Genomic DNA, 22363 nt, shown 5'->3' on the forward strand with positions numbered 1-22363 from the left:
AAACTAATGTTTCCATTTTATATATATAAATTGTATTCCCCTGGCTGTAATTCATTATTGGTTGTTGCTAGGAAATGGCCATCAGCCTGTTACTGTGTCAACTGCAGGAGCGTCTACAATGTAGGACATGTATCTGCAAATTCTTGGGTAGGATTGGCTAGTGTTCTTAAAGTTTTTATAAAAATATATATAGTAAGCAAGACAATCCTTCGTACCTACTTTCTGTGCTCTGTTTTGAAGGCTTTGTTGTTTTGTCTGTCTGTGACTCAGGAGTTTATTATTCAGATGGGCAGCATTCCGGAGTAATTAAAGGGTGGTATTCAACTAAGTGTTACTCAAAGTAGCCACACTGAAATTAATGAAACTTACGTTATCATGTTCATTAATATTAGTAGATCAAGTCTGAGTAACAGTTAGTTGAACAGCACTCTCAGCATACTTTTCTTCTTCAAAATGCCCCTGCTGGTGTGGGGTAGGGATTTGTTTCAGAGCTGTGGCACAGGTGGAGGAAGGATTAACCAGACTGACCTCTGTCGTTTTCCGAAAATGGCCACAGGAGGAAGGATTCGTGCCCACAAGTGTTCTCCTCCACAGATATTATTTTCTCTGGAAAAGGAATTTGGATTAGGACTATGTCATTGCATCCATATCATTTTCCTCACACTTTTTTGAAGAAGAAAACCAACCCAATTATTTTGAAGCAAATGCCAGTGTTCCTTCAGCAAATATGTAATGTCACATACACATGTACACATGTTCAAATAACTGTGTGCATGTGCTTTGGAGCCTCATCCAGATTAGATTTCCCATGTGGACATGTTTATGGCATCATCATATTATGTGTTTCCTGCGGCAGTGCATAATGCATGTATCTCCCCGCCAAGCTGGAAGCAGGCTACACTGATTTCAAGATAAGTGGGGTTGAAAGGCACTGCAATATGAAATACACTGCAATATTAACATACATTTTCTTTCCTCATTAGGGTTGTAACAGCACCACTTACATCCAAGATGCTTTCCAGTTATTGCTTCCAGTTCTCCAGATCTCTCATCTCCAGAATGACTGTTCAAAAACACTACAGTGACCACTTTGCATTTAAAAAAACCATCAGCCTAATAATCTCTTGGTTGTGTTTACAGTTCAAAAATATGTCTGATGCCTTTAAAAGACACTAAATGCAGTTTTGCACATGCAGAATGAGTAATACTCTTGTATTTAGGTAAACCTATTTAAACATACAGTTTCATAATAGGGGGTGGAAACTGTCATATTCCTTGTATTAATTTAAGGTAAATCGTGTTTATATCTGTTTTATTGGTTGAACTTCATTTTGGGATATTGCTGTACTAACTTGCATCCCATTTTGAAACATTTGCACTGGCCTGTTTGCCCAGGGTGCCAGAATGAAGTCTCCTGATCCAAAATCAGTGTAAAGAACTGAGGCACAGTTTGTTACACTCCAAACTAAGTAGTCTGGGGATTCAGCACCTAGTAGGGTAGCTGTTCTCTGCATGTGAAAATGCATGCATGAAGGTGAGGCAGCATCTCCTTATTTAAGTTCAACGGCACTTTTCCCATACTAATAGTTTCACGTAGCTTAAATGTAACATAAGTTTTCTTGCCTTAACGGAATCATGAACTAATGACAGTGCTTCTTTCATAGATACAAAGTCACAACCTCGTCATTTAGATTGCTGATTCATTCAGAGGCCAGCATGAATCAATGATAGCATCCATTCATGCTTGTATGACAACCATTGTGCAGAATGCATCATGAGATTGTCTGCACTTCCTGGTCTGGTCCAAGCTTTCTACTGCTGCTTCTCCCCAGCGGCAATCTCCAATATGTAAGTGCTTTTTAGAAGGGTAGCTATGCTAGTTTGTTGCTGCAGAAATGACAGCAGCACCGTAAAGACTGACAAATTTATTATAGCATAAGCTTTAATGGACTATATACTACTTCATCAGATATGTGATGGTGTTTAGATGACAGAAAAGGTTGACAGTGGGGTCAAACAATGAAATGCAAAATGTGCTGTCTGAAAATTCAATTAAGGCATGAATGTGTGCAAAATAAGCACACTGACAATTCGCAACAGCACTAAGTGTTTGTGGCAGTGAAGTCCACCAATTTCCACATGCTACTCTGCCATTACTATTGACTTCAGGGTCTTTGTGGGAAATTGTGATTTATCACTACTGTAGACACAGCGATAGTCTTTGCTGCCTCAAAGTGGAGTGCTGCTGTCATATTCCAAACCAGTGCATTATTTATGGTAGAAGTCCAGTCTCTGGTTTAGACGAGGCTATTCAGAAAACTAAAAATACTAGCAAGTATGGTGCCTTCCATTAATCCAACTGAATAATTGAATAATAATTTTGTTAAACACAACCTTTTTTTAAAAAAAAAAAAGGCCAAGGGCAGATTGTTTGCTTGAGTCCTCACCTACCCAACTTATTGACAAATGTCATTTTCTCCCCTGAACAGTATGTGCATATAATCATTTCTAAAAATTGATATTTTACATCAGAAGCGGTATGTTAAGATTTTATGTTGCTAAAATTCACAGACAATTTTTTTTAAAAAAAATCTCTTGTGATGTGTAGCGCTTGTTGCATCCTGCATATGGGATTCTCCTTTCATGTTTTATCAACTAATATAAACATCAATAAAGCTAAAAACAGTGTTTGCATCCAGTAACTAACTACATTCAGAATATTGTAAAAGTTGTATCTGCTTTCTTCTCTACTTTTCTTGCCGGCAAATTCTGATAGGAGATTATCAAAAGACATTTCTCTTGTAAGATAGCGTTCTGTACAGAGAACAGATACAGCATTGTTGACTGCAATTAAAGACAACTTGGAGAATCCTCTTTCTCCCTCACAATTTGAGGGAGGGCAGGCCTAGTTAGATAAAGGCAGAAAGCTTCCAGATCCTTACTGTAAATTATCTTTAAGCCAGCAGCTTCAGATCCTTCACATTCCTCAGCAGTATTTAAGAAGTGAGATAATTTCTTTTAGCTTAGTAGACAAATGGAAGGACTCACAAAAGCTTCTGCCTACTTTTCTGCTATACAGTGATTTTTGGGAGGAAGAAAGGGCCAGCCTTGCCAGGAATCCAAATAAATTCACCACTTCGGTGTAAGCACAAAAGCACTTCTCCAGTTCTATCTGCCCATATACTACCATATGTTTCCAAACTGAGTTTGCCTTTGTCATTAACTTCTAGTAACTTTTTCCATCTGGGAAACTAATTTGTGTCTCCAAGCTGTTGAACTTTCATCCGAATATGTGGCTTCAATACTCATTTCTTTTACGTCTTCAGTTTCTTGAAAGGTGATGAAGGAAGGGAAAGCATTTTTCCCCCGACATAGCACCAGGGCATGTTTTTCATTGGCACAGACAAATCTGTGAAGGATTTTTTGCCAGAGCGCTGCCATAAAAAAAAAATGAAATATGTGTTGTCTTAACCAAAGAGTTTGCTTCTAACTTAACCACCACATCCTCTTTGGAATAATCAATGATATTATGTAATAATAGAAGATAATGTTTGTGTGATATCTTTTCTGCAGGACCATATGGTTTATGACCAGCTTTTCAAGATGATCCTTGGTGTAGTAGTAGTAGTAGTATTTTTTTACCATTGATTAATATTGGCTCGAAGTGTTTTCCATCTGTGAGTAGGCTTGACTAAGGTTGGATAGACTGCTGTTATTAGCATTGTCTGCAGCTGCAATAATCATTCAAGAAGTTGTGGATTCTGCTTCCTTGGAGGTTTTTAAGCTGAGCTTGGATGACCATCTGTCATGGATGCTTTAATTGAGATTCCTGCATTGAAGGGGGTTGGACTAGATGACCCTAAGGGTCCCTTCCAACTCTACGATTTGCTCATAGAGTAAAAGGACACACTCTGTCTGAAGCTGTTTTATGATTTCCACCCACCCCCACTAGCTTTATAGAGCTCCTTAGTGGGATTCAAGAGTCGGGAGAGAGAAAGTTTGTTTACAACCCATTTCTCAGCCGGAGTTGCTCTCAGTACAGCTTTCAAATTAGCAAAAATAATACAATATCTGCCCATCTGCTTACAGTCTTAAAGGCCATGGCACAAAAGACAAAAGGTGCAAGGAGGGAAGAGGAAAGCAAGCTAACTCAGGTGCCAAATTCTTAATGTTGCAAGGTTCTAATAATGATGCAATTTGGGTGGAAATGGGTTGCTTACAGTTCAAAAACAGGCCCTGGTAGTATCTGGGGAGCCAGCCTTCCTGGAAGTGGCCATTGCAGCCAAAAGTGGTTGATTTTGCAAGGTGGAACATTTGCCTTCAGGAGCCTTGTTGGAACATGCTGGCTTCTGTCCATTCCCATCACAGCATGTAGAGTCATGGAGGCCCTGTTGATACCATCATGGCCAGCACAGATGATTCTGCAACTCTTACGGGGCAGATGGAAGTGACAGCCTCTACTAGGGTCTGGAGGGGCCCAGCCCAGCTGGTGAGATGTCAGTTCTATGCTATCTGTTGCATCTAAAAAGTCAACAACAGTGCAGCAGTAGTAATATTAATGTGTCCGCTCCATGTGTGAATCTGGGGCAATTACCGCTAGTGCCTCCCCTTTAAAAGGCCCTGATAGTGCACAAGTAGGGTTTTGCTACAATATTAGCCATGTTCGTGATATGCTGGGAAAGAATCCTCTTTGGTTTCTATGAGCTCATTCGGTGTGGAATACTCTTTGAGTTGAGCTAATCCAGGGAGAGAACCAAGAGAAGCGACGGAAATAGATTGCTTTAATAGAGGTGAACTTTTAACTAAAGGTTGTGCAGGAATATGTTGTAAGCCTTGGGGGACATTTTAAAGAGATGGTAGGAGAATCGTTTAAAATGGTAGATTGCTTATTTGAAACGGGGCTTCCTGTAGGTTTTTCCGAAAAGGCTTAAATTATGCATGTAATGGGCTACCGCTTTGTCCATCGGGAAAATGAGTAATACACTACTGAATGAAATGCAGAACAAGCTGTCCCCATTTGATTCCTTAAAATGCATCTCCGATTACTCTTTGTGCAGCTACTTGTGCTAGGCGGCCTTTATGCACCTAAAATCAATTAGTTCATTTAAATGTAGTTTTCTCAGTGCATAGTTGTGTACAAAATAAAATTCCTGATACAACAGCAGTGGTGTATTAAATGTTTTAGGCTGAAATTTTGTACACTCTTGGGCTGAGAGTTGTCCCATTTGACTTCATGGGACTTACTTCTGAGTAGACATGCATAGGATTGTGTTGTAAATGAATTAATCATTAAATAACACTGGATTTGCCAACTTCAGAATACTTCCTTCCACATCTTGTGACTTTTATTTTTAGAATGGTGCATTAATGGAAGCCACATTTAAAGAACCAACAGTCTGTGTGACCATTTGCCAACCTGGCTTAAAATAAGGACTCTCCTAAAATCTGTTTGAGAATTCATTTTAATTAGGACTCAACGTTCACTTTTTCTCTAAGAATTTTTCTCCTGCTCTCTTACTGAACCCAGTTTTCTCTTCTGATTGTTGCATCTGTTAAATTAATATTGAAGTTGCTTAATCCACTAAAGTGGTACTGAAATACAATTCCTGCTGATTTTTGGTGCAGTTGTAAAGTGACTTCACTCTAAATGTTTCATTTAGAATATCTTGCTTTCTTAAACCAGCTTAACCCTTGTTTTCTACTAAAATCAGATTTTTGCTTGTTGCTATTTAGAAGATTCAGAATTGCTTTCATTACTAGTTTAGGACTCCAGCCCATTGGGACCCCATCTCATGGAAACACTGTTGAAAATTAATGATAGCTGTATGGGTCGTGTTCATCTCCCACTCATTTTAAAGGGGATTCTGCAGGAGAGTGTCCCAGTAGTTTATAGCTTCAACCTCTTGCTGTATTTAACATGTCAAGGGGGGGAAATATATTAAAATATTTGCAAATATGCAGGAATTTTGGGACTGTCAGTAAACCTGATGATCTTAAAGTGGTTGTCTAAGGCAGCAGATCACAGAAGGTGTTCACCTGGGGATCCTGTATAGCTGTCAGGAAAGAGTTATTTGCATCCAGACTATTATTGCATACTTCCTGACAAGGTCCTGCCTATGGATAGAAGCTTAAAGGTAAAGGGACCCCTGACCATTAGGTCCAGTCATGGCCAACTCTGGGGTTGCGGCGCTCATCTTACTTTATTGGCTGAGGGAGCTGGCGTACAGCTTCCAGGTCATGTGGCCAGCATGACTAGCCGCTTCTGGCGAATCAGAGCAGCTCACGGAAACGCCGCTTACCTTCCCACTGGAGCGGTACCGATTTATCTACTTGCACTTTGACATGCTTTCGAACTGCTAGGTTGGCAGGAGCAGGGACCGAGCAACAGGAGCTTACCCCGTTGTGGGGATTCAAACCGCCAACCTTCTGATCGGCAAGTCCTAGGCTCTGTGCTTTTGTTCCACAGCAAATACCAGCTCCTGGGGCAATTTTCATGAAGAGACTGGCATGACAGAAATGATGATAATGAAGCTTATTATTTTAAAATGTAATAAACCTATATTAATAAATATATGAAAATGATATCATGCAAATGGGATCACTGAAGTGGAAAAGACTGTCCGGCAGGGATTGTAGAAAAATTGAGAGCTTGAAGCTAGAAGAAAGGCAGCCAACATGGTACCCCTTCAGATATTGTTGGACTACAACCCCCCACCATCTCTGGCCACTGGCTTTGTGGACTGGGGCTGGTGGCAGTTGTAGACCCAACAACATCTGGCCGGCACGAGGTTGGCTACCTCTGCAGTAGAGGGTCAAGGATTACTGAAAGAGTAAATAAGTGATCTCAACAAAGGGTCCTAGGCCACATGTTAGGTATGAAAGAATGAGCATAGTAACCCTATGAGGACAAATAGAAAAATGTGGAGAGGCCATGCATGGAGCAAGTGGAAGATGCCAGCTGAGTCGGGGTGAAAGAGATCCATAAGACCTGTGCATGGCAAAATGCAGAAAAATAAGCCACAGGGTGAAAGAAACTCAGGAGGGCATTGACTAGTGCATCCGGATTCTTGTTACTCCTCCTAGGAAACTGATGGTTTCAGAAAGCTATTTGATAAACCATACTTAGGTTTAGCATATGTGTAGCACAAATTTTGTAAAGGGCCACTGGGAGAGATCATCAGGGGGTTTGGACTGGGTGTCCATCAATATGCAGATGATACCCAGCTCTACCTCTCTTTCAAATCAGAACCAGTGAAGGCGGTGAAGGTCCTGTGTGAGTGCCTGGAGGCGGTTGGAGGATGGATGGCGGCTAATGGATTGAGGTTGAATCCTGACAAGACAGAAGTACTGTTTTTGGGGGACAGGGGGCGGGCTGGTGTGGAGGACTCCCTGGTCCTGAATAGGGTAACTGTGCCCCTGAAAGACCAGGTGCGCAGCCTGGGAGTCATTTTGAACTCACAGCTGTCCATGGAGGCGCAGGTCAATTCTGTATCCAGGGCAGCTGTCTACCAACTCCACCTGGTACGCAGGCTAAGACCCTACCTGCCCGCGGACTGTCTCGCCAGAGTGGTGCATGCTCTAGTTATCTCCCACTTGGACTACTGCAATGCGCTCTATGTGGGGCTACCTTTGAAGGTGACTCGGAAACTACAACTAATCCAGAATGCGGCAGCTAGACTGGTGACTGGGGGCGGCCGCCGAGACCACATAACACCGGTCTTGAAAGACCTACATTGGCTCTCAGTACGTTTCCGAGCACAATTCAAAGTGCTGGTGTTGACCTTTAAAGCCCTAAACGGCCTCGGCCTAGTATACCTGAAGGAGCGTCTCCACCCCATCGCTCTGCCCGGACGCTGAGGTCCAGCGCCGAGGGCCTTCTGGCGGTTCCCTCATTGTGAGAAGCAAAGCTACAGGGAACCAGGCAGAGGGCCTTCTCGGTAGTGGCGCCTGCCCTGTGGAACGCCCTCCCATCAGATGTCAAAGCGATAAATAACTACCTGACATTCAGAAGACATCTTAAGGCAGCCCTGTTCAGGGAAGTTTTTAATCTGTGATATTTTAGTGTATTTTTGGTTTCTATGGAAGCCGCCCAGAGTGGCTGGGGAAACCCAGCCAGATGGGCGGGGTACAAATAATAAATTATTATTATTATTATTATTATTATTATTATTATTATTACCCAATGGAGCGTACTTCTGAGTAGATATGTAGAGGGATTGCACTGTTCCTTAGCTTTCCTCTCTTGATTTGTATAGTAAAACTCTCTCTTGTGCCGGCCACACTATAGAATCATAGAGTTGGAAGGGTTCCCTGAGGATCATCTAGTCCAGCCCCCTGCAATGCAGGAATATGCAGCTGTCCTTTATGGCGATCAAACCTACAACCTTGTCGTTATCAGCACCACCCTCTAACCCCCCACAATTTATGGACAATGTTGAAAAGGAAGTTCTTATTACGTATACTGGAGTCACCCACTGAAACGGGCGAGCTGTTTTTTAACTCAGCTGTGAAACCTAACATTTCCTTTTCCAATTGTAGTGAATGATATTGGCAACAGTCCTGTCTGTGGTTTTTCTTCTTTAATTCATGTTGTTTTCCAAGCAAGGCTCTAGTAACAACAGCGAATCTGAATGGCATTAGAAGCTTTGGCACATTCTGGTTCACACAGCTTGTGTGACTTATCAAGCGAAACATAACCTGAGCTCAATAAACGCAAGAACGCAGCAAATTAGCTTTTCCTGCCTCCCAGGGGCTACAGAAACAAACATGTGGCAGACTATACATAGAGGATAATGGCAAATAGTAATGATGATTATGTTTTATCCAGTATCAGAGGCAGTATGTTCTTAATCAGTGCTATTTTTCTAGAAAAAGAGGTGCCGGACCTCACCATGAACATCTCCCTTGTTCTCTTACAATGGCAATAGTGCCCACCTGAGAGGTGCTGCAACTGAGTTCTAGTGATTTACAGCTGGGGAAAAAAGCTCTGCCTTGAATACCAGTCGCTGGGGACATGAGCACAAGAGTGCTGTTTTGCTCATGTCCTGCTTGCTGACAATTATTCATCCATCCAGCTGTTTTGAAGATTCATACTCGGACTTGATCAAAATATCGTCAAGGTATTTTACAACAGATTGCAAAAATACAACTCCATCCATACAAAAATAACCCAACAGCTCAAGTCTTTGAGCCATTGGATGAGGCCAAAGCATAGCTGTCAACGTTCCCTTTTTTTGTGGGAAATTCCCTTATTTCAGCGCCGTTTCCCACTGCTTCCGGCTGCTATCCCAGATTGTTAGATATCCCGTAGACTGTCCCCAGGACAGGTGAGGCTGCTGACCCCTTCTTTTCAAATCTGAAAGTTGACAGCTAAGGGCCAGAGTATATTTCTTGGTAAATATCTCCTCAAAATTCCACCACTTCTCATGTTCTTTTCCCGTTTATACTGGCTCGGCCTATCTTACTCTGAACATGGCCACATTTCATCATCATCATCATCATTAATAATAATAATTAAATGTATATACTGCCCTTAATTGTAATATCTCTAGGCGATTCACAGAATAGGATCTCAGGTGATTCGCAAAATATTCATTGGATGCCAGGACTGGACATCCATTCTCCCATCAGCTCTGAACAGAGGAAAAGTGTAAAGAATTTCTCTCTGGAAGTGAGGGTAGCAGTAGCTGTTGTAGATGTTTTTCCGTGGGAGCAGGGCTTTTTTTCAGCCGGAACTCAGTTCTGGCACCTCTCACATGGGCACCACTGCCATTACAAGAGAACAAGGGAGTTCCAGCCCCTCTTTTTCTAGAAAAATAGCACTGCATGGGAGTGGCTGTTGATGACCATAGGTGCCATCTTCCAGGGGCTGAGAACCTTTCAGCCCCTAGAATAAAATATTTGAACCAGCAGAGCCCTCCCCCCAAGTTAATGGATACCCCACAAGCCAAGAACCTCTTGTTGCTCTCTGCTTGGAGCAGCCAAGAGGTTCTTGCTGCAAGGGTTGACAGCAGCAATAGAGCTGTGAATTTGTAGAGTGGAAGGGAAGGCTGAGAGGAGTTTGTGGTTCCACACACACACACACACACACACACACTTTCTAGCTCTGCCTCCATTACTAGAAATGAGAAATGGAAGTGAAATCAGAGAAGTCAAGGAGTCCAGGCTAAGCGGCACAGAACCATGAGCTCTTCGATGGAACACCAACTGAGAAGTGTTGGGACAGCCACACACCCATCCACGCCAAAGGTAGGCAAAAAAGAGCAGCCCAGGTTCCATCAGATAATATTTTGTACCATTTGTGTGTGTTCCTATTTCCCTTGCAGGAAAGGGAGTCTATAAATGCAATAGATAAAAAATAGATTAAGGAGGCCAGGGCAGCAGATTTGGGGTATGTGTGTGTGATAAGGTGAGGGAGAAGAGAGTTTCAGTTTTATTCAAGTTGATGCCCTTTGCTGTTGATGACGTGCCATGAATGCACCATTTTGTGGTCCTGTCCCTTTTTCTGCTCCCTTAGGTGGGGCAGCTGTTTTGTTCTATGCCACTCACCAACGGCAGCCATCTTGTGACTGGCACCCATGGTGCTTTCTCAAAATTCTAAATTACCTCACAAGCCCCAAACAGTTGGCACTCCCCAGGGCATCCCAACAGCAACTGGAGGGCATCGCTTTGATTAACCCTGTCTAAGACCTTTCTTGGTGCTTAAAACCCTTTTTGCTGTGGGTACTCCTGCTGTTGTTTTCACACACCGTGACTTGCTAGAAGGATTACCTACCAAACATTCCAATTTAATTCAGATAAGAGCTGCTGTCTGCTCTATCGGTCTCAAAAGGAATATCAAAGCTAGAAAAGGACTCAAGAGCTTTCTAAAAAGAATAATCTCTCAGCATGTCTTAATAGGACACTGTCAAAAATTCAGGCTGCTTTGAAGTTGCTAGAATCAAACTGCAGCAATCTAATCTTACTTAGATGAAATAAGCAGGTAGTGGAGCACAGAGGTAGGGACAGGGAAGGGTTTTTGCTTTTTTTTACTACTGAGAATTTGAAAGAAAACAGCTCTTCTGAGCTATCAAAATATGCCGTTTAATAACCATTGTACATTCTTAAGCAGAACTTAGTTATAATGTGCACACTAAAAAAACAGGATAGTGAACCTTTTACAACCTGGGGGGCAGGCAAAAGTAGACGGAGCAACAAATGTTTATGTGTGTGTGTGTGTGTGTGTGTGTGTGTGTCTGTGTAACTAGTAGACTGCAGATATATCATCTATATCTATATATTTTAAGATGTATTCTAATTAATTGATTGCCTGTTTTTATGTTCTTTGTATACTGTGTTAGTTTTATGTTAGCTGCCCTGAGCCCAGCTCTGGCCGGGGAGGGCAGCGTACAAATAAACATTATTATTATTATTATTATTATTATTATTATTATTATTATTATCAGCAGTTGCGCCCTCCCTGTGGAATGCCCTCCCGTCAGATGTCAGGGAGATAAAGAATTACACAACTTTTAGAAAGCATCTGAAGGCAGCCCTGTTCAGGGAAGTTTTTAATGTCTGACATTTTGTTATTTTTTATATTTTGCTGGAAGCTGCCCAGAGTGGCTGGGGAAACCTAGCCAAATGGGTGGGTATCAACAATAAAATTATTATTATTATTATTATTATTATTATTATTATTATTATTAATAATATCTGCAGTATGCTAGTTACACAGAGAGACACACCCTGCTCTGTGCTTCATCCAGGCAAACGAGAATCATGATCAGAGTTCACAGACATATTCCAGCCGCGCAAAAGAGGGCGAAGAGAAAAGCAGTGAGATGAGGGGTGTGGCTTAGGACATGGTGTGGCCTGGGGGATTCCCGGGGGCCAAAGAGAGAGGTCTAGAGGGAAATGCACTAGAGTAGAAATGTAAAAAGGAGGAGGAAGGAAAGCTAGTATATTGTGGGAGGTGGGAAGGAACAGCAAAAAAAGAGAAATCTATTCAATCCTAGTGATGCTTTGAAGGGACTGCATAATATTGATCAGTAAGAGATACGGTAATTGTTCTTGAAACCCAGTGTTTCTGGTGTAATGATAATAATAATAATAATATGTGATTATTTATACTCCGCACATCTGGCGGTATAGCCCCAGCCACTCTGGGCTGCTTCCAACATATATAAAAACATAATAACAAACATTAAAAATTTCTTTTAAAAAATGAAATCAACCCTGAGCATAAAAAGGGGGCAACATTTAGAATACTCGTAGACCTATCCTACACATGTCTATTCTGTTCAATGAGACTTACTCCTTAGTGAGTGTATCTAGGAATGCACCCTATAAAAAAACACAAGGACAGAGAAATTGTGCTTTTGTAGGTCTGGCTAAAACTGGTCTAGGAAGTTACCTTTCGCTGCATTTCAAGCTCTTCTGAGCAGCAGCTCTTCAATGTACAATGTTTGGGGATTGTCCCAGCTTTTCAAGTCATCTTGGCAGCATTTATATACAGTTTTAAAATAGTCTTTGTCAAGGATTCCAGTGGTGGGGCTGAAGGGGGGGACAACACTATGTGAAGCCTGAGCCAATGACAGACCAGAGCTAACTATTTCTAGATTTGTCCCAATCCCTTTCCTCTTCAAGGACAACCCTGAGACTAAGAAGGAGGCAGCTGACAGGCAGTTCCGCCCCCTTAACTTGTAAGCAGAGTCACTTAAATAATGCAGATGGAGTCTAGAGAGAAAAGAAACGGATGATACGTTACAGGGTGAACTGAACAAATACAATTTGCACATCCTACTTCTCCCAGGGCAATACACTCCCTGCAAAACAGGCTTGCCAAAGTGTCTCCACAATCCTGAAGCCAGCACCGATTCACTGTGGAAGGGTGTGTGGATCCAGAATTGGCCTCCACAGTCACTTCTGGACACACCGTTAAGACTGTGTTCATGGAAGACCATCTTACTTGGCTACGAGTGATTGCCAGAGAAGAAAGAAGATGATTTATTATATGCCTTGCCTCAGTGCTGTTTTTCTAGAAAAAGAGGTGCTGGAACTCACTATGAACACCTCCCTTGTTCTCTTATAATGGCAATGGCATACACCTGAGAGGTGCCAGAGATGAGTTCCGGAGAGTTCTGGCTGAAAAAAAGTACTGCCTTGCTAGTCTGCTGTTCTAAGATAAATGCTCATCAAAAATCATCTGTACTTAAGGCCCTTAGATGGTACATATGAAATAATGTCCAAAAATGTGGCCTAAACCAAAATGTATGCAGCCCATAGCTGCCAACCTTCCCTTTTTTTGCGGGAAATTCCCTTATTCCAGCGCTGCTTCCTGCTGCTATCCCGGATTATTAGATATCCCGTAGACTGTGCCCAGGACAGGTGAGGCTGCTGATCCCTTATTTTCGAGGCTGCTGATCCCTTATTTTCAAATCTGAGATTTGACAGCTATGATGCAGCCCCTTCCAAGCATGTCTACTCCAAAGCAAATCCTATTGAGTTCAGTTGTGCTTACTTCCAGGTAAGTGGGTAAAGAATCACATGAAGCCACATGTGAAGAACCAAATATGCATATGGGCGATCAGTGATTTCCCCCAGTGTTTTTGTAAGAAAAATGAAAATGCAGAAACACCCATTTCAGACTTGCCTGTGTAGATTTATTTTAATGACTATGTCCATTTCAGACTTAAGCATTCTTTAAAATATGTATTTGCCGCTCTTCTTATTAAATCTGAACTGCTAGGCATGGCACATAGCAATGAGAGAAGCAATTTCCAAATCTTCTGGAGGGAAAAGCCATATAAATGGAAGGGATTGGCGTTATGAAGTATTAACAGGATGCTAAATTGCTGCATATCATATTTGCAATGGGCAGTTTACAATCTGTTCATCCTGATAGATTTAGCACTAGGGAGTCTGAAGCCCTGGCTCGGCAATTTCTGTCTGCTGTTGGTAATTTATGGTGAAACTGTACCCACAAATAATGTGTCAGCACAGAATGAATTTGGGACCCAGCTCTGCCCAAACAGCTCCATTATGTTCTCAGGGGCAGTAATGAATGGGAAGTAAGGAAAAGTTGCCGTAGAGATAATGAATCTGAATACTAATGGCTTGTGCTTGCGCAAAAAATAGGATTGCAATTTATCAGGCGTTACCAAATCCATTCGGTGCCTCAAATGAGGGGGTTTTTTGAGGAAAAAGATGCCATCATTTAAGAGCAAGTTAGGTTTAGTTTTTTATTTTACTGTAACCCTTTAATGACCTGCGTGCAAAAACTCAAAATGGAAACACTGTCCCTCTGGTCTCCAAATCCGCACATACATTTTGAAACTGCCTGCCTGATTATGATCCACCAGAGAATCCATTGTCTAATAGAATGTAAGTCCCAACTCAGTCCTCAAGGACCTCCCTCTTGCAGACAAAACCTGGATGTTCATTACTAGATCAGTGCAACTCACTTTATGCTGGATTCCAAATCCAAGTCATGGTGAACGTATATTATTTCTTCCCCTGGTATGGAGGAATCTGATTTATACCAGAGTTAGATATTGGGTCCATTTTGCCCCATATATTGTCTACAATGACTAGCAAGAGCAACTTTCCAGGGTTTCAGACAGAACTCTCCCATCTCTACCTAGAGATGGCAAGGATTGAATCCACGCCATTTTGCATGCACAGCAAGAGCTGTATCACCTCTACAAATGCAAATCATTTTGACATTGATGCACAAATGATGGAGGGAGGACCTATACATTGCAGGAACCAAGCACAGAAACACCAAAGACTGAGTCAGACCGTTGGTCCGTGTAGCTCAACCTTACACCAGGGCTATCTTTAAAGCTCCATTATCAATTCATTCACTTGCCAAAGCAAGGAGAGTCTGCCAGTTACCCTGGCGCTCTGGCAGATGTCATATTTGCTCCTGATCTGGAAAACTTCCTGCAGTTATGCTCATTCCTCTGCATCTCTGCACCACTGTTTTCAGCCCTATGTGGAGATTGCAGAGTTTTAATCTGGGATCTTCTCCAGACAAAGCATAGGCTCTACCACTGAGCAACAGCCGTCTCAGAAAACTACCTCTGCAGTTTTAAAAATGATCAATCAGAATACACCAGTGAGAAAACAGGGCTGGCTCACATATGCATTGCTTGATTTCCCACCTCATTTTTATTCCTTTCAAAGTTTAATTTGCAAACAGGTAACAGGTAAGAGATGAGAAGTTGAAAAAAAGAAGTAGCATCTATCTATCTCATAAAATAAATGGGGAAAATAAAATTGAGAATAAAACATATAATTACTAATTACATAAAAAGCAGTAACATTGACTACTGTCATTGGGAAAATTATCTTTCTGCTTAACACAGCTTTTACAAAACTGGAGAAGAATTGGTTTCTTCTCACTTGATTGCTTAGAACTTGATGATTGGCAATTAGGCGTGAACCCTTTACATGTTACTGCTTTTGAAGTGACATTGGGTGATAGGAAAAGTTTGTATGAAGTGTTTGACCTGCAATGGCCCAATTATCTCGGGCCACAGCCACACTTCTAAAGCACTATTATGCCACTTTAAACAGCTATGGTTTGCTCCAAAGAATCCTGTGAATTGTAGGTTTTTTGGGGTGCTGAGAGTTGTTAAGAAATCACTATTCACCTCAGATCACAAAATGAGTTAACAACCCCCCTTTCCAGAGACTGAGAATTGTAGAGGGGAAAAGGGTTTCCTAACAACTGCCATCACCCCTTTTTTTAAAAAAAAACAACAACAACAAAAAACTACAGTTCCCATTATTCTTTGGGGGAATCCATGACAGTTAAAATGGTAAGATAATGCTTTAAATATATGGTGCAGATGAGGCCTGTGCTGCAGTTATCATGAGATGAACGTGTGTTTGATCTAGCTCTGTGGCATTTCTGAATAATGCAGTATAGGTGGTTTTAAGAGGACCAAACAGAGTAAGTTAATGCTCACTTCAGTGATCCAATGGCTGTGGCCCAATACAATATCATACCTATTTTCCATTTCCAGATATACGTTCTTTTCTCATTAAAACTGCTTCACTTAAATTACTTTTTATCCAACCAGAGCATAGTCCTTCAAAGCCTACAAATATGCTTCAGCACGGATATTTCCCTGCAAGACTCATGAAAAAAAGAGGTATACACTGAATGATTTGAATTGCAATATGTCCATAATTTCCCATGGCTGAAGGTTACAGTATAAGGTTGATTTTGCCACCAGTCAAAAGTTGAAAGTGTAAACACCTCAGTGGCTTCTGTAATTTCTAGCGTTAAGAAGCTGATGCTTGAGATCTGGAGGAATTTTCCCCTATAATATGTTTCAGGAATTCTTTTCGAAAGGAAAAAAATATGATCACAAATAAAATTGGGAGGAAAAATTAAATGTGATTTACTATTACGTTAGGCTCTTCTATGTTTTCTTCCAGGGGTGCCAACTTGAATGAAATATTGTGGGGGCCCAGGTAAGCCCCATCCCACATAATCAATCACATGATGCAGTACACACGCACTATGCGAATGGGAATGCCCATCAACTTTGTGGGGGCCTGGTCCCCTCAAATATTTTATTGTGGGGGCCGAAGCTCCCACGGCCTCTAGGAGTTGGCTCCTATGTTTTCTTCAGTTCTCATGTTTTTTCTATCTGGGTGCACTAAACATTCCTTTTTATCGTAAAAATAAAGGGCAGATGATTAATATTGCCAAGTGAGGATGCAGAACAGAATCTATATTATCCCTCTGCCTTCAGGATGACTAGACATGTATAGAAACTTAAAGTGAGAGCATTTGTCATCAGTGGCGTAGCGTGGGTTATCAGCACCCGGGGCAAGGCAAGTAATTTGCGCCCCCTAACCCATGGATTTGCGCCCCCTAACCCGTGGATTTGCGCCCCCTAACCCGTGGATTTCCCTAACCCCCAGATGTTGCGCCCGGTGCGGCTGGCCCCCCCTGCACCCCCCACGCTACGCCACTGTTTGTCATTGAGACAGCTACCAAATCAATTATCAGGAACTGATGAATGAAACCCCAAGAACCTATGCTTAAAGCAGTGGGTCGCAAACATTTTTCCTCTGGGCCACACTTTCAGAATAAAAATTTCCTCACGCCACTCCTTTAAAAAGAAGAAGAAAGAAACAACTCCTAGCAGTGCTTGGTTTATAACATACAACACAACTACAGTGGTACCTCTGGTTGTGAACGGAATCCGTTCTGGAGGTCCGGCTGTATCCCAAAGTTTTCGCAACTGGAGAGACTGCTTCTGAGCATGCGCAAGCAGCAAAACACTTCCGGGTTTGCTGCTTTCGCAACCCGAAGTTTACATTACCCAAGGGTAACGTAACCCGAGGTTCCACTGTACTTTATAATATGATCATGGGGCATCCAGAAGTTATAATGTGGATACATAAGAACATGAATCATTCCCAAAATATAATTGTAAAAGTGTACCTTATGTATGTATATAAACTCAATGAGAGGTATGAGCTTGCTTTTGCGGGGTAATCTCATTTATATTAGGTCTAATCTGAGCCAATCAAACTCATCTCCTCATCAATACAAAGAAGCCTTTCTCTTTTCTGATCTTTCATATTTGTCAGAGTTGAAGATCCCTCTTCACAACAATATGTCTGAAATATACTCAGTTGCGCTGTGATTTCATGCCCTTTATTGCAGCTCTTAAAACAGTGGATGAATTTCCCCTCTGGCTTTATATACATTATTTACACAATGGGTCCCATCTGACTGGCTGATTCTGCTTCCCTCCTGGAGCCTGATTGGGCTGCTCCTGCAGGCCAATCAGTTCTTGCATTCTAGGATCCTACCTGCCTAATAGGCTGATTAATTTCCTCCTCGGGCCTGATTGGGCTGCTCCTGCAGGCCAATCAGGTTGTTGCATTCTAGGATCTTACCTGCCTATTGTTCTAGGATCCAAGCTTAGTACATAACAATGTCTGTAGAGCATATACTGTAGAAGAATAGCCAATGCTCTTGAAGAGAAGCATGGATGCTGTTTCTGGTTGTATATCCATACTACACTGAAATGTTTTAATGTTTCTTTGATTGCTCTTGAATCTTCCTGCCATGTTTGCCATCCTCTCTTGCCACACCCTTTGAGCACTGCTGGCTGAAAGCAACATGCTAATTTCCCATTCTAAATTGCTGGTTCTTTACCTTATCAATAGCATCTAAACTGGACCGCATTCAGCCAGTATTGGGAAAGGAGCACAAAAAAGATTCATAGTCTGAAGAGGAACTGAATCCTGGCTTCCTGCTAGAGAACCAACCACTTTAACAAATTGGGAGCATAGCTAAAGAGGTAAGGGAAATGAAGAATTATGATAGCAAGGAAGACTAGGCGAAGCCCTTAATCCAGTGAAATCCCATAGAAATCAATGGTGGAGGTTAGCTGCAACTATGGCTGTCTACACACTATACATTTAAAGCACCTTTCCCCAAAGAATGCTGGGAACTGTAGTTTTTGTGCTTTGAATGTGTACACGGCCTAACGTTCTCAGGATTGGGGCCACTTTTCATGAAATTATACCACTGGTACATCCACCCCTTTACTCTGGGTTTATTTCCTTTGTACAACCAGCTATCTTGAAGTTGCAATCAGGAATAGCTCAGTCGGTAGAGCATGAGATTCTTAATCTCAAGGTCATGGGTTCGAGCCCTATGTTGGGCAAAAAGATTCCTGCATTGCAGCGAGTTGGACTAGATGACCCTTGTGGTCCCTTCCAAATCTACAATTCTGTAAAGAGTTGCAACGCTATTGCTTGTGAACTAAACTAAGACAAAGGATTTTCATCACATGTTATGTGTCAGTTGGCTTACCAATGCCTGGGTGTCGTGTCATCAAGAAACCAGTGTTGTTTTTGTGGTCTCTGCATTGCTAATCTCAAGGCTTGATTACTGTAACACACTTTGTGTGGGGCTGCCCCTGCACCTGGTCTGGGAGTTGTAACTAGTACAGAATGCGCTGGGTATCAGAGCAGATTACTGGCCGTTGCTGGCAAAGCTGATTCTGCCGGGTCAGGCTCAAGGTTCTTGTGTTAATTCACAAACCCCTAAACAACTTGGGACCATCTGATCTCTTATACTCCAGCTCGATCATGGAGATCCTTTAATGGAGATCCTTAAATTCCACGCCCCTGAGGTTCAGCTGGCCTTCACTTAAGGACTGAGCCTTTAAGATGGCGGCGTTGCCCTGCCTGTAGGTGTTTGGCAGAAACTACCATGCCTTCTTTCAGAGGGGTGACTGACTGCACATGAGACGGCCTTCTTTGCGGTGGCCCTCCCAGGTTGTGGGCTGTCTTCCCTCTGAGATGCATCTTGTACCAGCATTGTACAGTTTTCAGCATCACACCAAGACACAGTTCTATATCCAAGCTTTTGCATGAGTGGATGTTTTCTCTCGTGCTGCATTAGTGCAATCCTATTTTGCTGCTCTTGTGACTTGGTTTAGCTTTGTGGTTTCCCCTGAATGAATGGTATAGTGTGATATTTTAACCTGCCCTGGGAGTATCCAGGGAAGGACAGGCTATAGGTTTGTTGTTGTTGTTGTTTAGTCGTTCAGTCGTTTAGTCGTGTCCGACTCTTCGTGACCCCATGGACCAGAGCACGCCAGGCATTCCTGTCTTCCACTGCCTCCCTCAGTTTGGTCAAACTCATGCTGGTAGCTTTGAGAACACTATCCAACCATCTCGTCCTCTGTTGTCCCCTTCTCCTTTCCCAACATCAGGGTCTTTTCCAGGGAGTCCTCTCTTCTCATGAGGTGGCCAAAATATTGGAGCCTCAGCTTCACGATCTGTCCTTCCAGTGAACACTCAGGGCTGATTTCCTTTGATCTCTAAGTATAAATTACCACATAAAATAAAGGAATGCATAATCTGGACACAGTGGGCCTACCAAAACCGATGTGGAAATCTGTCTTCTTGCACCAATTTGGCTGCTTATTTCAAGCTGCCCAAAGAAAGGTCACCATAAATTATTTTGCCTCCTTCAAACAAATGCTGGCAGTGGTTATCAAACATTCAGAAGGGCATTTGGCAATCTATGACTTTAAAAGCCAAATGAAGGTCTAAATATGTAATGCATTTATGACCTCCATTCATAATTATATCCAGCATCAAGCTGACAAGGCGCAACGTAACTTTTCTAGTCTGACATTAAGAAAATAGCTGTGCAACTGGTTTTTCCCACGACATCATTGTTATTATGGTCGATGGGACCATATGCAAACCTGAATCCGTGCCAAGCCTGTTATGGATGGGGGCTTAAGGGCACTGTAAGGGGTTGAGGCTTGAGAGAGTAATGTGGCAAAACCTACTGACTGACACATCCAATTTTGCATTGCTTGTAAAAGCAATGCTTCACCGCATGCAGCTATGACTATATATAACATGCAGCCCATTCCTAATCTTCCCCAGAGTCTGGCATTTTATATTTCCACCTCAAATACATCTCCCACTTCAAAAGCATATTTCTGCGTCCTTATCACTGATACCTACTAAATTTAATTACACTGTATTACAGGTCACAGCAGGAACCTCTGCACTCTGACTTCCTGAACTAGAATATGTTGTCGCAGAGAATATCCTGCAAAGCCAGGGTGGGATGTTTGGGTCAGGCAAGGCAGAGGAAGGGCTTTCAGTAAAGCCCATACCTATGTATGTTTACCAGGAAACAAGCCTCACTGAGTTTAATGAGACTTACTTCTGAGTAATCTCGGTAAGGACCAAAGAAGCGGCAGGATGCAAAAGTGATAAAAGAAATACAGTGGTACCTCGGAAGTCAAACAGAAGCCATTCTGGAAGTCCATTCGACTTCCAAAATGTTCGGAAACCAAGGCGCAACGTCCGATTGGCCGCAGGAAGCTCCTGCAGCCAATCGGAAGCCCCGTCGGATGTTGGGATTCCAAAGAACGTTCGCAAAGCGGAACACTCACTTCCGGGTTTGCGGCGTTCGGGAGCCAAAACGTTTGACTCGCAAGGCATTCGGATCCAAGGTACGACTGTAGTAGCATTTCATAAGAAGAAGTAGAGAATTGCCATAGCTGTTCAGATTCAGCCAGCCTAAGGTTTGTTTGTTTATGAATCGTTTCCTATAAAATATATTGGAAGTAAATTAACAAAAAAGACATCGACAATAAAAACATATATAAAACTATTTCATATATAGGGCCTGAACAACTTGGGTCCAGGGAGGGAGCCTCTACCCTTGTGGTCTGGATCCAAAGATTACACAGGACATTTCCCCCTCCTGCTTCATAGTACGGGAGCTCCATGAGTGTTAGCAACTTCAGAAATTTTTCCAGGGGGGCAGGCAAAGTAAAACACTGCAACGGGGCTTCAAGATAATTTATCACCCCAAAATTGAGGGCCAGCACATTTTGCCTCCTATCTCGGATTATAGAAATGCTAGAAACTTTTTTTTTTTAATGGAAGCTTCAGATCTCTATATTATGCTTCATTTTGGTGCTGGGGGAGGCTGCACCCTCCTGTGGACACCCATGTCCACATGGAGGATAACACCAGTGAAATACTGTAGTCGTTTTCTTTGTAGGTAAGATTCAGAAAGGGATGCAGGTGGCGCTGTGGGTTAAGCCACAGAGCCTAGGACTTGCCGATCGGAAGGTCTGCTGTTCGAATCCCTGCGACGGCGTGAGCTCCCGTTACTTGGTCCCTGCTCCTGCCAACCTGGCAGCACGTCAAAGTGCAAGTAGATAAATAGGTACCACACCGGCGGGAAGGTAAACGGTGTTTCTGTGCACTGCTCTGGTTCGCCAGAAGCTGCTTAGTCATGCTGGCCACATGACCCAGAAGCTGTACGCCGGCTCCCTCAGTCAGTAAAGCGAGATGAGCGCCGCTACCCCAGAGTCGGTCACGACTGGACCTAATGGTCAGGGGTCCCTTTACCTTAAGATTCAGAAAGTATGTGAAACAGCGCTTCTGGAACAAGACTTCCACAGGAGATCTCAGAGTACAGAAGGGTTCGTATGGAACAAAATACCTTTTCAGTTTTGCTTATGTGGGCTGTTTATATCTTGAATCGAGCCTTTAAATTTAACTGGCAACCACTGAAGCTTTCGTCAACTTTGGGCTTGTGTTTGTTCTCCTCTGTCTGCCCTGTGGAATATCCATTGCCTTCTCGGCTTTTTACAGGTGATCAATCTGTAGAATGGTATATTATGCCTTCAGTTAATGGAGAAGGATTTCCTTCATTACCAATTAGGATTGTTCCCACATTAATATAACGGTTCAGATCAGGCCCACTCTTACTAATAAAAATGAATGCTTTTAGGGGTATTTTTAAGAACCTGCGATAGTCAAAGAAGTAGCCGGGTGACACCAGAGGGCCAGT

General features: G+C 42.5%; 1 protein-coding gene across 9 annotated transcripts in view; it reads left to right on the plus strand.

The window, feature by feature from the left end:
• The window catches only part of FAM114A1 (family with sequence similarity 114 member A1), a 58079-nt gene extending 55381 nt beyond the window's left edge, over positions 1-2698 (plus strand). For all 9 annotated transcript variants that reach the window (XM_081875821.1, XM_081875824.1, XM_081875820.1 and 6 more), the window contains one exon: positions 984-2698. In XM_081875821.1, coding sequence (XP_081731947.1) covers positions 984-1085 — 102 coding nt within the window. In that variant the 3' untranslated portion in view covers positions 1086-2698. The remainder of the gene's footprint in view (positions 1-983) is intronic.
• The last annotated feature ends 19665 nt before the right edge of the window (positions 2699-22363 follow it).

Source organism: Podarcis erhardii (assembly GCF_964252035.2).
Source record: "Podarcis erhardii genome assembly, chromosome: 9".
Lineage (NCBI taxonomy): Eukaryota > Metazoa > Chordata > Lepidosauria > Squamata > Lacertidae > Podarcis > Podarcis erhardii.